Source organism: Leuresthes tenuis, unplaced genomic scaffold (assembly GCF_036924035.1).
Source record: "Leuresthes tenuis unplaced genomic scaffold, fLeuTen1.0.hap1 SCAF_23, whole genome shotgun sequence".
Taxonomy (NCBI): Eukaryota; Metazoa; Chordata; class Actinopteri; order Atheriniformes; family Atherinopsidae; genus Leuresthes; species Leuresthes tenuis.
The window spans coordinates 25,555,393-25,571,782 of record NW_027325377.1 but is presented as its reverse complement, the minus strand read 5'-3'; the positions used below and the strand labels follow the sequence as shown (position 1 = coordinate 25,571,782).

General features: G+C 45.1%; 1 protein-coding gene across 1 annotated transcript; it reads right to left on the bottom strand.

The window, feature by feature from the left end:
* Positions 1-1,077: 1,077 nt before the first annotated feature.
* On the bottom strand, positions 1,078-10,152 carry pyroxd1 (pyridine nucleotide-disulphide oxidoreductase domain 1). The gene is made up of 13 exons (XM_072377654.1): positions 9,855-10,152; positions 9,653-9,733; positions 9,446-9,565; positions 9,119-9,247; positions 8,804-8,877; positions 7,178-7,374; positions 7,002-7,099; positions 6,837-6,921; positions 6,645-6,760; positions 3,760-3,882; positions 1,967-2,104; positions 1,768-1,857; positions 1,078-1,351 (listed from the first exon to the last, which is right to left on the bottom strand). Exons 1-13 carry the CDS (start codon positions 9,930-9,932, stop codon positions 1,193-1,195), a joined length of 1,488 nt encoding a protein of 495 aa, XP_072233755.1. The 5' UTR covers positions 9,933-10,152; the 3' UTR covers positions 1,078-1,192.
* Positions 10,153-16,390: the final 6,238 nt, after the last annotated feature.

Genomic DNA, 16,390 nt, shown 5'->3' with positions numbered 1-16,390 from the left:
ATCCACGCCACAATGCCAGATCTGCGTGCCTGGTTGCTTAGCAACAGGTCTTGAGGACCCTCTCCAGCATCTCTTGAAAAACACGGTGCTGTTGACTCTCCTTCTGCACTCACTCACATTACTCCTGGCAGAGCTGCGATCACGCCGTCATTTCCTATTTATATGCATGTTTTCAGTCATTTCGGTGGGCAAGAAGCCTCGGTTGCCATATCAACCGGTTTCAGCCAACCGAGCGACTTCTCTTGATGGCAAGTCAGTGACCTAGAAAACACAAACCTGGAACAGGTTCCCTTCAGTTATTCACTTGTTGTCAACTCAAGCAAAATGCTGCCAAAATGTGACATCAGACAGGATGATGAGTCTGATAAAGATGCTTCTTTGTGTGATGGGATGTGTGAGATCAAAGGGAGCAACAGGAAGAGTCATTTCAGGGGTAATTTGACTGATAAAGCCTCACTTTTGTGCACATACATGTTCGAGATGCTGCTAATCCACAGCTAGCACCACCGAACATTCAAAGCATTGACGATTGAACACATTTTTGGGCTGGAAGGCTCCTTCTTCTGAGTTTTCTGAGGCTTTTTCTCTTCCTTTGTTATCATTTGCTCAACACAAATCATATTATTATTAAGTCTTTAAGTCAAGACCACTGCCATTAGAGTCCATTCCCAGACCTTTAAATGTTCCTCATGCTGAAGTTTATGAGAAGGGTTTTCAGGCTGATGAGCAGTGTTGGTTTCTCAGGGCCAAATATGACATTTTAGTCTCACATCTGTTACTTTCTGACATGTTTGGAGTGCCTCAGACGCCTTGATTTAGATGTGCTGCAGAACAGGTGAATATAAACTCTAGAAACATGTGCAAACAGGGTTTTTTAAAAGTTTTTTCCACCAATTGAGCTTATTTTGTGCAGGAACATTGCATAAAATCCCAAATCCCATCTATTTGAACTGCAGAATTGTGTGTGTTGTGTCTGGTTTTTATATCTTTAACCTGTATGATACAATAAATCTGCAGCTCAGAGAGAAGCGTGTAACTGTGAGATATCATGTAAGATGTAATTCAACATGAAAATAATTTAATTAAATTCAAAAAATGGCATTTGCTTTGAAAAGAACCCAGAAAGCGTTTCCTTCTGGCTGTTTTCTGCCATCAGCGGTGGCGAGTCCTCAGAAAGCAGCGGCTCCAGCACTCAGTCGAAGTAGTCCTCGATGTCGATGTCGGGGTTGAGCAGCTCCTCTCCGTACGGTGTGAGGTCCATCTGATTTAAAATCAGGTTTTCAAAAGTCTCTTCCAGGTCAGTTTCACCAATCAGCACCGCTCCCACCATCCTCCCCCCGCTGAGGACCACCTGGAAACAAAGGTAAAGAGCACTCTTCTCAAGCTGTGGACGAGATTATGACAAATTACACGTTTTAAAGGTCATAACAGCTCGGAAAAAACTAGTTCTACCCTCAGATGAAATGGCTCCTTCTCATTTCTGCATGTAAATTGTACAGGAGCTCGGAGGGGCCAAAAACAACCACTCCAAGGCACTCCAAACAGTTTGAAAAGCCTTTTCTCTTGGTGGCAAAGTGTAAACTGCACGGTGGTGTGGTGCTTAGCACCGTCACCCCACAGCAGGAGGGCTGCTGGTTCCTTGAACCTTTAAATCTCCCGTTAATCCTGGCACGAGTCCAGCAACAAACAGACATCAGCTGAAGGTAGAAATGGCAGCAGATGTGCCCACGGAGCGTATCGGTGCAGGATTGTTTTCGTTAGCGTCACCTTGACATACTCCCGGCCTTTGGTGCAGCGCAGCAGCAGCTCATGGTCGGACCCCAGCCCCTGAGCATTGAACTTCCCCAGAAGCACCACCTGTGGAGCGAACAGACAAACGACCTCGATGCACTTCGACAGCAGAGAAAAACACACGATTAAACATGTCGGTTATCATTCAAACCACTGGAACCGAAGGTCTGCTCACCTTGTAGTTGAAGAACTTGGTAATATGTGAGAAGAGCTCGAAGCAGAAGTCCAGCTCCACTGTTTCTGGGAGGAGGTGAGCGGCCATGCAGCGGCCGGCGTAGCAGCCCATCTGACGGGCCTGCGTCCACAAGCGCATCTGAACACCAAACACAGGAGAAATGTTCTGTTCTTCGAGCTTCTGGAGAAGAAATGCTGCTCAGTTTGTTTCTAACAGCGCTTTGGGTCCTGCTGCGTTTGTATTGATCTGAGTTTCTCTTTTCCAGGGAGGAGAATATTTAAACGAACCGACATGTTCACGAAGCTTTGAGCACCGGCGGGAGGAGAGAACAAAGGAAGAAAGTCAACATTTGTGTGAATCTGAAGGTGAGAAAATAAAAATCAGAAAATACTCTGAGCTTAGTGTGAATAAATGCACCATAAACCCTGAGGGAATAGCACCATGATCACAGCTTCTGTGGCTCTGTCCTGACATCATCAGATGGTTACGCATCAGGTCTCCTCGTACGGTTTCCCCCCCAAACTCGTCACTATATGTCTCCCCTCCGTCTCAAAGCTACATTTAGCTTTGGTTGTGCCTCATTTTACAGTCTGCAGGTCCCACAGAAGACTGGCTGCTTCGCAGAGAGCTTTGCTAGCTGAACATTTAACGTTCCACATGCACAGGCAAGGCAGGTGTCTGTCCTCAACAAGCACATTTACAGCCGGTGTAGGCACCAGATCTGCGGCTGTTGGTGACGTCACATTCTCTGATTGGCTGGACGTTGGCACGGTAACGTAAGGGAATGTGATTGGTCCGGACAACTTCCTGAAGTAGTAAAAAAAAACAACCTGTTTAAGTCGTTTTCGTGGCTCTTCGTAGGAAACATGGACGGCTTTTACAAAGAAATCCAGCTTTATCTTTCGAAAGGGACTTGACCCCCGGAGCACATCTGATTATTATGAAATGGGACGCAATGTAGTTTGTAATAAAGTTGGAGTTTCTATTAAATAACCTCATATTGGCAAAAAATACTTCATTCATAAAATGTAAATAGTGGGGTAAACGTAAACCCACTACTTTATGTTTTCTTAGCTGTTTTTTTGTGACTTTTATAGAAATTTTACAGAAATTAGCTCAGTTTCCAAATACATTTTGTATTGGAAAAAAAGTTTTTTACGAGTGGCAGATCTGGTACCGACACCGGCCCTGGGTTTGCCAGGTCAGTGTGAAAGGCAAAGCTGTGCAGAAAGCAGCCCACATTGAAGAAGAGTGACAGCTGCCTTATAAGGAGATGCCCCCACATTCAACTAACCAATCAGACGACGAGTTTCCAGTTCAAAACAGATAAGAATTAGATAAAAGAAACATATTCTTACATGTAGAGGAACAGGTCGGCTTGTTCAGAACCTCCAGAACCGAACACTATTTAGCAAAGTAAATAGAAATAAACCAACCGTTTACAGATTTACAATTAAATATATAAGATCCCATTAAAAACAACCGATGAGCTCCTAAAACAAGGCAAACCGGCCCAAAAACCCCGTTTATCCACACTAAATGTTCACAGCATCACTCTGAATGAAGCTCATCATTCTGTCAGTTCAGTGTTTAAAGTGTCCAACACGATAGCCCCCCTCCTGTCAGCCGACCCCACTTTATGTTCACTTCTTATTCGTCTCACAGCGCACGAGGACAAAATATCACACGAGCACGCAGTGTTTTGTCTGAGAAGAAGCAGGCAGCCAAAATAAGCCGATAAAGAAGCGAAACATGACAAAGTCCTCATAGAACAACACATCTGGTCATTTTACCTGCTGCCACAGCGGACTGCGTTCCCAGGATGCAGTGCACACGTCTCCTGCGGCGTACACGTCCGGCTCTGATGTCATCATGTGGTCATCCACGCGCAGGCCGCCGTCATCCGCCAACGCGAACTGAGCAGAAATAACAGAGGAAACAAGCATCAAGGAGCAGCTGTTAATGAAGACAGACACAAAAGATATTCCAGATGTTTGCTGCAGAATCCAGAAGATTCTGTTTCTGTATTTATCAGACGCTTTTATCCAAAGCGACTGATAAATGAAGATATAACAGCTATATAAAAAGCTAACAATAAACTACATAGAAGGAACCCAGGAGTCCGACTCTGTCAGAGGGGACAGAGTAGAGATAGGGTGCAGGCATAGAAGGAAGTGCAGAAAGACTTTATTATTCACGTTTTAGCAGTTATTTGGTTCATTTAAGTGCAGATGTTGTCACAAAGGCGCATCATCAACCACATCATTGTGAAATGTTGGTTGACAAATCAGTTAGGAGACCAGTTAGGAGACCAGTTAGGAAACCAGTTAGGAGAGCAGTTAGGAGAGCAGTTAGGAAACCAGTTAGGAGACCAGTTAGGAAACCAGTTAGGAAACCAGTTAGGAGAGCAGTTAGGAGAGCAGTTAGGAAACCAGTTAGGAGAGCAGTTAGGAGAGCAGTTAGGAAACCAGTTAGGAAACCAGTTAGGAAACCAGTTAGGAGACCAGTTAGGAGACCAGTTAGGAGAGCAGTTAGGAGAGCAGTTAGGAAACCAGTTAGGAGACCAGTTAGGAAACCAGTTAGGAAACCAGTTAGGAGAGCAGTTAGGAAACCAGTTAGGAGAGCAGTTAGGAGAGCAGTTAGGAAACCAGTTAGGAAACCAGTTAGGAGACCAGTTAGGAGACCAGTTAGGAGACCAGTTAGGAGACCAGTTAGGAGAGCAGTTAGGAAACCAGTTAGGAGACCAGTTAGGAAACCAGTTAGGAAACCAGTTAGGAGAGCAGTTAGGAGAGCAGTTAGGAAACCAGTTAGGAGAGCAGTTAGGAGAGCAGTTAGGAAACCAGTTAGGAAACCAGTTAGGAAACCAGTTAGGAAACCAGTTAGGAGACCAGTTAGGAGACCAGTTAGGAGACCAGTTAGGAGAGCAGTTAGGAGAGCAGTTAGGAAACCAGTTAGGAGACCAGTTAGGAAACCAGTTAGGAAACCAGTTAGGAGAGCAGTTAGGAAACCAGTTAGGAGAGCAGTTAGGAGAGCAGTTAGGAAACCAGTTAGGAAACCAGTTAGGAGACCAGTTAGGAGACCAGTTAGGAGACCAGTTAGGAGACCAGTTAGGAGAGCAGTTAGGAAACCAGTTAGGAAACCAGTTAGGAGACCAGTTAGGAGACCAGTTAGGAGACCAGTTAGGAGACCAGTTAGGAGACCAGTTAGGAGACCAGTTAGGAGACCAGTTAGGAAACCAGTTAGGAGACCAGATAGGAGACCAGTTAGGAAACCAGTTAGGAGACCAGTTAGGAGAGCAGTTAGGAAACCAGTTAGGAGAGCAGTTAGGAGACCAGTTAGGAAACCAGTTAGGAAACCAGTTAGGAGACCAGTTAGGAGACCAGTTAGGAAACCAGTTAGGAGACCAGTTAGGAGACCAGTTAGGAAACCAGTTAGGAGACCAGATAGGAGACCAGTTAGGAAACCAGTTAGGAGACCAGATAGGAGACCAGTTAGGAAACCAGTTAGGAGAGCAGTTAGGAAACCAGTTAGGAAACCAGTTAGGAAACCAGTTAGGAAACCAGTTAGGAGACCAGTTAGGAAACCAGTTAGGAAACCAGTTAGGAAACCAGTTAGGAGACCAGTTAGGAGACCAGTTAGGAGACCAGTTAGGAGACCAGTTAGGAAACCAGTTAGGAAACCAGTTAGGAGACCAGTTAGGAGACCAGTTAGGAGACCAGTTAGGAAACCAGTTAGGAGACCAGTTAGGAGACCAGTTAGGAAACCAGATAGGAGACCAGTTAGGAAACCAGTTAGGAGACCAGTTAGGAGAGCAGTTAGGAAACCAGTTAGGAGAGCAGTTAGGAAACCAGTTAGGAAACCAGTTAGGAAACCAGTTAGGAGACCAGTTAGGAGAGCAGTTAGGAAACCAGTTAGGAAACCAGTTAGGAAACCAGTTAGGAGACCAGTTAGGAGACCAGTTAGGAGACCAGTTAGGAGACCAGTTAGGAAACCAGTTAGGAAACCAGTTAGGAGACCAGTTAGGAGACCAGTTAGGAGACCAGTTAGGAAACCAGTTAGGAGACCAGTTAGGAGACCAGTTAGGAAACCAGATAGGAGACCAGTTAGGAAACCAGTTAGGAGACCAGTTAGGAGAGCAGTTAGGAAACCAGTTAGGAGAGCAGTTAGGAAACCAGTTAGGAGAGCAGTTAGGAAACCAGTTAGGAGAGCAGTTAGGAAACCAGTTAGGAAACCAGTTAGGAGAGCAGTTAGGAAACCAGTTAGGAGACCAGTTAGGAAACCAGTTAGGAGACCAGTTAGGAGAGTGTTGCAGTTATCAATGTGGGAGATGACCATGGCCTGCAGCAGGAGCTGGGGGGCATGTTGGGTCAGGTATGGTCTGATCTTTCTTATGTTTAGTAATGCAAAGCGGCTGAACGAGCAACCGAGGTAACGGGATCTTTGAAGGTTAGTTGGTCGTCAATCATGACACCCAGTCAGGTGGGAATGACAGATGGAGTTGGGTATCATCAGCATAACATTGGTATGAGAAGCCATGTAAATGGATGCAGCTGCTCAGTAAAACCACTTTAAATCCACTTTAAAAGGCCAGTGAGCTTGGAGGACTCCTGAGAAGAGAAATTCTGAGTAAAAGCTCATGTGTTGGAGCAGAAGTCTGACCACACAAAAGGTTTCTCACAGCGTTGCCGTGGAGAAAAGGCTCCGTGTGCGGCACGACGCCGGTGGCGCTGACAACAACATCGCAGCCAAAAGTCTTTCCGTTGGTGAGCTGGATGTAAACCGGCCAGGATCCCGCTGAGAAAGAAGAGAAGTCGGGATGAGAAAGAGGAGCGAGCAAAGAAGAGAAAGACAGAAAAAGTCCAGTTCTCACCGCTCTCGGGTTTTAGTGTTTGCTCCTCGGAGCTGAAGATCCTTTCCACCTCACACTGGTATTCCACTGAAACTCTGCGGGACACCTGGAGAGAGAAGGGAGCGGGTTATTTGCCTTGGCCAGCAGACTTCTCGTGCACGCAGGGTGAAAAACGTGCACGCTGACCTGCTCTGTGCCCCGGAGAACGATTCCCTGATGCCAGTCTGGACCAAGAGCGCTTCCAGGCTCGGTAGCTCCAGAGCTGCGCCCTCGTGAATTTGGTTCTGATGATGAACAATCAGAAATATTCAAAGTTGCTGGTTTTGAAACAGAAATCTGATGAATGAGTGTAAGATTAGGACCTGCTGTGAAGGTCTGCGGCGCTCCAGGTGCTGGTTCCTCTGTGGTGTAGCGAGGCCTCCTACAGGGGGCAGCCACCTCTGGTTTGTTGGCCTCGAGGGACGGGATGAGGAACTGTGCCGCTCCGGGGTCAAAGAAGGTGTTTCCTATGGCTTTGTCCTTCACAGCCCAGATGACCTCACAGCCCTGCACCTCATACCTGAAAGAACATGTTCAGCCAAACAAAATGGATGAATAAAAAGCCTCAACGGGCAAATAAAAAATGCAGCACATCCGTTTGTTGTCAGATCGAGAAGCAGAAACCAGAAACTACCCATAAAACGTCAGGAAAAAGGGAAAAGTTTATAGAATCTACAGCAACAGCTTCTGGAGCTTCTCCAAGCAGCAGGTTAGCTGCTGGCAGGTGAGGGTGTCAGGATTGGGTATAAAAGCAGCTTCCACCAAAGGTTCAGCCTCTCCAACAAGGATGGGTCGTGGCTCACCGCTTTGGGCCAAACTCCATCAGAGAATCATCAATAAGTTCAGGAAATATTCCTCAGAGTCAGACTGGAAAGAACTTTGGTCTTTCAGCATCTACAGAGCAGAATATTGGGAACAGATTCAGGGAGTCTGGGGAAACCTCAGTGTGGAAAGGCCAAGGACAGAAAGCCCTGTTGGATGAGCTCGGAGCCCTCAGGCAGCACTGCAGGAGAAACCGTCAGGCCACCATGATCCATACAGCCACATGGGCTCAGGAGGAGCTGGGAAAAGCATTTCCACTCAACACAGTCCACGGCTGCATCCAGAAATGTGAGCTGAAGCTGCATCACACCAGGAGGAAGCCATATATCAGCTCTGAGCAGAACCACGGCCCAGTTCTCTGGACTCCAGCTCATCTCAGAGGGACAGAAAGACAGTGGACACGTGTTCTGTGGGCAGATGAGTCCACGTTTCAGCTGCTTCTGGGAAAAACTGCTGAGAAAGAGCATCCAGCTGTTCTCAGAGGAAGGTTTAAAGCCAGCGTCTGTGATGGTCTGGGGCTGCAGCAGAGTCCATGGCATGGAGGGCTTCATCTGGGTGAAGGTACCACTGATGCACAGCTGGATGCTGGAGTTCTGGAGAGACAGATGCTGCCATCAAGGTGCCGTCTTTTCCCGGGAGGTCCGTGGTTATTTCAGCAGGACGATGCCAGACCTCATTCTGCAGGACTTCCAGCAGCTTCAGACACACAGCGTGTGTGAGCTCGGCTGCCTGCCTGCAGTCCACATCTGTCTCCTGCTGCAGATGTTGGAGCATCATGAAGAGGAGAACCAGGGACTGCTGAGCAGCTGGAATCTGGGATTCAGCAGGAATGGACTCAGATTCAATCAGATTCCTCAGTTCAAAGCATTAAAAAGAGTCATTAAAGGAAGCTGAAGGAACAGGATGTTTTATAAGTGTGTTGCTGCATCAGGTTTTGAATTTATTTATCATTTCTAAACCGTTAAGTTGGTCAGAAAAGACACTGAAAACCATTCCTAGTGTTTAAGAAGTAAATGTTTCAATTAATGAGCAAAAGTTTCTGATGGATTTTAGAAAGAAAACTTTGGTTTTCCACAAATAAAAGACTTTGTTTTAAGACTTGAGCGTTTGGCTCACAGCAGACTTACACCAACTCCAAGGCAATGCCTCCATTTCCAACAACAACAATCCTCTTTGCTTTGGATAGCCGCTTCTGAAACTCCTGAAACACAAACGGAAAGCGGTGCATCAACATGTTTTATCACCTTCAGCCACAAGGTCATGTTTTCAATCAACTGTTATGACTACCAGGAATTTTCCCAATGCTGTGTTTGCATGTTCAACATCGAGGTTACTACGCTGTTGTGAGGAGTCGCAGTAAAAACATTCCCCTCACCGGAGGGAAGGCAGCAGAAATAAAGCAGAAGACATAACAACAACCACCCCGGAGCCCCGGGCCGTACCTGGGCACTGTCTGTGTCCCGTATCCCCAGCACATGAGGGTTGTCCTGGGTCAAAAGCTTCGGCCTGCCACCGCTGCAGATGCACAGCTTCTCATAGCCAAACACCCGTCCATCTGTGGTTTCCAGAGACTGAACGACAGAGAAGAACACATCACTTTTTCACCATGTGCTGCAGCCACATGACCACAAGGTGGCAGTATCACACAGCTCAGAGCCATTAAACACGGCGACAGAAGGAAATCACTGTTTTATAATTACAATCAGGAAACATCTGATTCAGAAACTGAGGCCATTTGAGTGTGAGCACTGCTGTTAGATGCTCCTCACGTGTGACTGTGTGTGAAGTGACTTCACGGCTGAATGGACCACAGTGATGTTGGGAAACTTCTCCTCCAGGACACTGGACGGTTGCTCCTCCACATCAAACTCCTCCAGTATTCTGGACACCTTCACAGGGAGGAAAGTCACACAGATGGCCACAGCTGGGTGTGGAGGAACCAAAACAAACTCCACCTTCGTCATCGTAATTCTGACCTGTTTATAGTTGGTCACTGCCTTGATTTGGGGGCCTGCTGTGATCAGAGCCACGTCTGCGGACGGGATCTGGGACGACAACTGTGGGCGAACATTCAAGTTTAGTAGCTGCACAGCAGTCACTGTGGTGCAGTAATGGAGCCTTTACGCCGATTTAACACGTGCACAGTTGACTTATTACATGTCAGCGATTCATTTTCACCTGTTCCACACATGTCACACCCGCTATTCCACCTCCCACGATCAAAAACTGAAACGTTTTCTCTTTTTTACGATCCATAACTCAAAACCGCTAAGCTAACAACATGCTAGCTAACACTTCATATTTGTCGTGTCACGCGCGGGTTCAGTCATGAAACATCTTTTCTTTTCTTCTCATGAACACATCAACGTTGATTTAGCGCCACAACCAAACTGAAAAGTGTCTTGAATGTAGTGTTTAAAGTAATTCCAGTCACAGCGAGCCGGTTTCAGCACTCATGGGACCTGATGTGCGCAACTTCCGTGTTTACATTTAACTACGGCAAGCAGCAGGAAACATTTTACGAACGCGCTCAACAAATACATGCCATTTAAAGATAAATATGTCAATGATATCGGTCTGTAAATTTTAGGTTAGAAAGACCCACAAAGTGCACCTTTTGTGGTCGATTCTAAATGAAGAGAAAGTTCTGTATTTCAAAGGAATTTTCTCTTCTGGGGACAAACTTTTATTTAATTTTTGCTGATTTTACTCTCTTTATTGTAACGGTAACATTTTGAAAAACTATCACAATGAGTCCTGTTGATTAATTTGGGGAGGAACACAAAACAAAACATGACAATAAAAGAGCAAATAAGCCAATTTAGCAGGTTCATTGTACACATCCCAACACTGGAGTCATGTGTGACGTTTCTTCAAAAAGCCTCTTCGAAGAAATAAAAAGTTTCTGCTGTGGAAAACAGTCATAAACATCTTATCAAAATGGTTAAAAATACAGTTGTCTTAATTTAACTCTGAGCTATGAAGCATTCAGGCAGAAAAAAGGCTCCTAACTCAAGGGATGAACCAGTGTTGTGTCGACACAGAACAGACAACTTAGCAAAGAAGCCATTTTAAACTGGATCTTTAGGCACTTTGTCACAAAGACACATCATTTGTTCCCATTTCTTTAGCTGCATCCATGAAAAACAGCAAAGAAAACACAGTTTGACAGACAGAAAATAGGATTTCTGCAGCAACAAGGTGATTCCCAAAGAGCTATTAGCTGAAAACTTGGCATATCTCAGCATGGTGTGCAGTGTGTCCTTAAAACATTTGAGGAAACTGGACAAGTGGAGGACAAAAGAAGAAGTGTCAGGCCTAAAAAACTATCTCCAGCAGATGAACAGGATCTGAAAGTGATGTCCTTAAGAAAGAGGAAAAAATCCAGCTGTGACCTGACAGGACCTGAGAGATGCATCTGGACCTTCAGCTGATCCATCTACTGTTGGCCCAAGCCTCATCAGAAATGGTCTCCATGGAAGGGTGGCTGTCAAGAAGCCGTTCTTAAGGAAGGGAAACAGGGAGAAAAGGCTGAGCTGTGCCAAATGACACAAGAAGTGGACTGAAAATCAGTGGCAACAGGTCTTATGGAGGGATGAATCCTCCCCAGAGCCCGGACCTCAACATTATTGAAGCAGTGTGGGATCATCTGACAGAGAACGGAACAAAAGGCAGCCCACATCCAAAGAAGAGCTTTGGGATGTCCTTCAAGAAGCCTGGAGAACTATTCCTGAAGACTCCTTAAAGAAATGACAGAAAGCTTGTCTCAGAGGGTTCAGGCTGTGTTGGAGAATAAAGGAGCTCAGACCAGATATTCACTTTAAAGCTGCTCAGAACTGATAAAAAACTCTGTTTCTGCCTCAGATTCTGGGTTTATATTCATGTTTCAGTAAAATTATGCATCTATTTCCTGTTTCCCTGCAATATATTAAATAAATGAGACAGGACTCAAGACTCTTGCACGTTACTCTAAAAGTGAATTAAACTAAATGGCTCAGTGAAATATGTAAAAACACAGTTTAAACAAAGCTTTCAGAGCAACTCACTCACCACTCTCCACCCGACCTTTGACATGCTGAAGAATCAACACTTCAGACACTCCTGGGTCAAACACTTGGGCTCTGAATGTGTGCTTGACCCTTGAATTTGGGCCACAAACCCATAAAAATTCAAGCAAACTTGCTTTTTAAGCCCCAGACAGAAATACTTGCTTTTCTATTATTCTATTCCTGAAGACTCCTTAAAGAAATGAAGGTTTAAATTAATCATGCTGTCATTTTAATATGTATAAAGCTCCACCTTTGTTCAAAATGCCGTCAACTTACAGCCAATCCCCTCTTTAAGAGTATTTCACAAACAGCCCTGAAGGAAACTTTCTAAAGGAAATAATCTGTGTTCAATCATTTTTTTTACCGGTTAAATTCCTTTTCCTGTCTTTCCTTCCCTCAGGGGGCATTTTCTGTTGTAATAACTATTGATTTTCTCTTTCTTCTTGGGAAACTGTTTGTTTTTTGCTGCCTTCTTGACCAGAACCACCTTGAAGAAGAGATTTTTTAACCTGATAGGATCTGTTTTGTTTAGCTGCTTCATCCAGATCATGAAGTTCACCATCACAGGGCCACAAATACATCTTATAATCAGGATAATTATGAATTATAGGTTATTTTCATGTTGAATGAGCATGTTTGGTAATCTAAGAAGGAAATGACACATCTACCATCTGTGTATCTGTTTTATTTAGCTGTCTGAAAGACTGTAAAACGTGTAAAAACGGTAGTGAGAGCAGGTTACCGCCCTCTGTTTTAAATGAATAACCTTTGGTGTCAGGGATTAATGTGATCAGCAGGTCATGAATGAGATCTGAAATCCATCAAAACATTCATTACAGCTGTGATAAACAACTCTGCAGCTGAAGCACGCAGCCATTTGTAGCTTTGCACAAAGTAATCGACGGATTCTTGACACAGTCCCTGTTCTGCCTCAGTGTTCGGTGGATAATGGCTGCGTTGGTTTTGGATTCGTCAGCAGAAGCTGGCACTTGTTCTATTTGTGCAAACCCCTTTATGCAGGCCATGCATGGGAGTGTTGATGTCAGCGTCTGAGATGATCAGGTCACTGCTAATCAAACGCAGGTTGATGCTGTGCGTCATGCCTTCGTTTTCATTACCCTGAGAAACCTCTGCAGCAGGACAACACATGACTGTGGGATACAGGATCGCCGTCACAGTTCTGCAATTAGAAGGTATGCGGGTAAACAATGACTAATAACCACTAGATGCTTTCAATGTATGCCACATTTTTTATGATATAATGAGAAAAGGTGGCCGTGGATGTTTTAGTGGGTGCATTTCAGTCGTCTGTAGAGCTCTTGATCTTGTTATTGAAAACCTGATGTTTTTAATTTACTTCAGCTTCATGTTGTTGGAGTTCAGTGCTGGAATTATGGGGATTTATGTGCGTATATTTCTTTGCTGCTTGGTACAAACATGAAGTTCTATTAAAGATCCATCCAACCATTTTCTATCCCTGCTTAATCCGTCGGTCGGGTTGCGGGGGGGCGGAGCCTGTCCCTGCTGCCCCGGGGCCAGAGGCGGGGAACATCTGGAGAGGACGCCATCTCAGAGACGAACAACCACACGCTTCTATTAAAGTTATCCCATCCTTGGCAGGTGTCAAAATGAAGTAAATCGTCAGAAGTGAAACATGATCCAGCAGCTTCAGCAGCAGTGAGTGAGAAACTAAGTGAACCCCTGATCCAGCAGCTTCAGCAGCAGTGAGTGTAAAACTAAGTGAACCCCTGATCCAGCAGCTTCAGCAGCAGTGAGTGTAAAACTAAGTGAACCCCTGATCCAGCAGCTTCAGCAGCAGTGAGTGTAAAACTAAGTGAACCCCTGAACCAGCAGCTTCAGCAGCAGTGAGTAAAACTAAGTGAACCCCTGATCCAGCAGCTTCAGCAGCAGTGAGTGCAAAACTAAGTGAACCCCTGATCCAGCAGCTTCAGCAGCAGTGAGTGTAAAACTAAGTGAACCCCTGATCCAGCAGCTTCAGCAGCAGTGAGTGTAAAACTAAGTGAACCCCTGATCCAGCAGCAGTGAGTGTAAAACTAAGTGAACCCCTGATCCAGCAGCTTCAGCAGCAGTGAGTAAAACTAAGTGAACCCCTGAACCAGCAGCTTCAGCAGCAGTGAGTAAAACTAAGTGAACCCCTGATCCAGCAGCTTCAGCAGCAGTGAGTGCAAAACTAAGTGAACCCCCGATCCAGCAGCTTCAGCAGCAGTGAGTAAAACTAAGTGAACCCCTGATCCAGCAGCTTCAGCAGCAGTGAGTAAAACTAAGTGAACCCCTGATCCAGCAGCTTCAGCAGCAGTGAGCTGCAGTGATGGTTTCCTGTGGGACGTTATCAGTCTCTCTCCTGGTTCTGGAGGAATCTCGGCCCTCTTCTCTCCAGCGCTGCTTCAGCTCATTGAGGTTTGCAGCTTTGGTTTCTGCACAGCTCTCTTAAGGTCCCACCACAGCATCTCAGTCAGGCTGAGGTCTGGACTCTGACTGGACCATTGCAACACCTTGATTCTTTCCTTTTTCCCACATTCTGCTGTAGATCTGCTGCTGTGTTTGGGATCTTTGTCCTGTTGATGAGCCAGTTTCAGCCCAGCTTTAGCTGTGGGACAGATGGCCTCACATCTGACTCTAGAATACTTTGGTATCCAGAGGAGTTCATGGTGGACTCAATGACTGCAAGGTGCCCAGGTCCTGTGGCTGCAGAACCAGCCCAGATCATCAGCCCTCCACCACCGTGCTTGACAGCTGGTATGAGGTGTTTGTGCTGATATGCTGTGTTTGGTTTCCTCCAAACGTGCTGCTGTGCATTAGGACCAAACATCTCCACTTTGCTCTGGTCTGTCCAAAGGACATTGTTCCAGAAGTCTTGAGCTTTGTTCAGATGCAGCTTTGCAAACCTAAGCTGTGCTGCCATGTTCTTTTTAGAGAGAAGAGGCTTTCTCCTGCAGCCCTTCCAAACAAGCCATCCTTGTTCAGTCTTTTTCTGACTGTGCTGCCATGACCTTTGACCTTTAACATGCTAACTGAGGCCCGTAGAGTCTGAGATGTATGACCTTTAACCTTTAACATGCTAACTGAGGCCTGTAGAGTCTGAGATGTATGACCTTTAACCTTTAGCATGCTAACTGAGGCCTGTAGAGTCTGAGATGTATGACCTTTAACCTTTAGCATGCTAACTGAGGCCTGTAGAGTCTGAGATGTATGACCTTTGACCTTTAACATGCTAACTGAGGCCCGTAGAGTCTGAGATGTATGACCTTTAACCTTTAGCATGCTAACTGAGGCCCGTAGAGTCTGAGATGTATGACCTTTAACCTTTAGCATGCTAACTGAGGCCCGTAGAGTCTGAGATGTATGACCTTTAACCTTTAGCATGCTAACTGAGGCCTGTAGAGTCTGAGATGTATGACCTTTAACCTTTAGCATGCTAACTGAGGCCTGTAGAGTCTGAGATGTATGACCTTTAACCTTTAGCATGCTAACTGAGGCCTGTAGAGTCTGAGATGTATGACCTTTAACCTTTAGCATGCTAACTGAGGTCTGTAGAGTCTGAGATGTATGACCTTTAACCTTTAGCATGCTAACTGAGGCCTGTAGAGTCTGAGATGTATGACCTTTAACCTTTAGCATGCTAACTGAGGCCTGTAGAGTCTGAGATGTATGACCTTTAACCTTTAGCATGCTAACTGAGGCCTGTAGAGTCTGAGATGTATGACCTTTAACCTTTAGCATGCTAACTGAGGCCTGTAGAGTCTGAGATGTATGACCTTTAACCTTTAGCATGCTAACTGAGGCCTGTAGAGTCTGAGATGTATGACCTTTAACCTTTAGCATGCTAACTGAGGCCTGTAGAGTCTGAGATGTATGACCTTTAACCTTTAGCATGCTAACTGAGGCCTGTAGAGTCTGAGATGTATGACCTTTAACCTTTAGCATGCTAACTGAGGCCTGGAGAGTCTGAGATGTAGCTCTGGGCTGTAACTTACTCTCTTAATTCCTGTGAAAGCAGTTAACATGAACTCAGTTTTTCAGACACTGCATGGCTTAGATTTTGTTGAATAGATAATAACATCATATGTCATGTGCTGTTCCTCATTTTAAGACCTGATAAGAACCAGATTAAATTTAATTATAACACATAAAGTCTGACAGTTGAATTTAGAACCAACATAAAAAATAATTAAACAATAAAAACACAATAAAAAACACCAAAACTGACCTTTACCGGGCTTTAGAATTAAAACAAACATCACATGAATGTGGTAATAATAAGTCTTTGCTCAACACAGGTTAAAGTTTTCTGCAGGTGTTTGTAATCAGAGTAAAACTCACCACCAGGGGCTCAGCTGTTGGTTTGGGTTCACTTTCCTGCAGTAAAGTTCTTTTCTTGGGCTTTTTTCAACCAGAGACTTGAGCTTTAGAGTCTTTGTAGGTCAGGGCACGAGGAATGAATGCATCGTGACATTTGCTGAGAGTTGCCAGGTAACCAAAGAGAAACGCCTGCTTTAAGTTGTCTGTATTTATTGCTGACCTATACTTCTATACCTATCACTTTGCCTGGGAACACGCCACCATTAACTCACACCTACTGAATCCATGCGTACATTCTGGTGAGATCTGGTCTAACTTTAGCTCACAACCACAGATTTTTCTGCT

Coding starts and splice junctions, on each gene's coding strand:
- pyroxd1 (XM_072377654.1), bottom strand. CDS start 9,932: ATGGATCGTAAAAAAGAGAAAACGTTTCAGTTTTTGATCGTGGGAGGT. Junction 9,734..9,854: donor GTGTGACATGTGTGGAACAG/GTGAAAATGAAT, acceptor GTTCGCCCACAG/TTGTCGTCCCAGATCCCGTC. Junction 9,248..9,445: donor CACTTCACACACAGTCACAC/GTGAGGAGCATC, acceptor TCTGTCGTTCAG/TCTCTGGAAACCACAGATGG.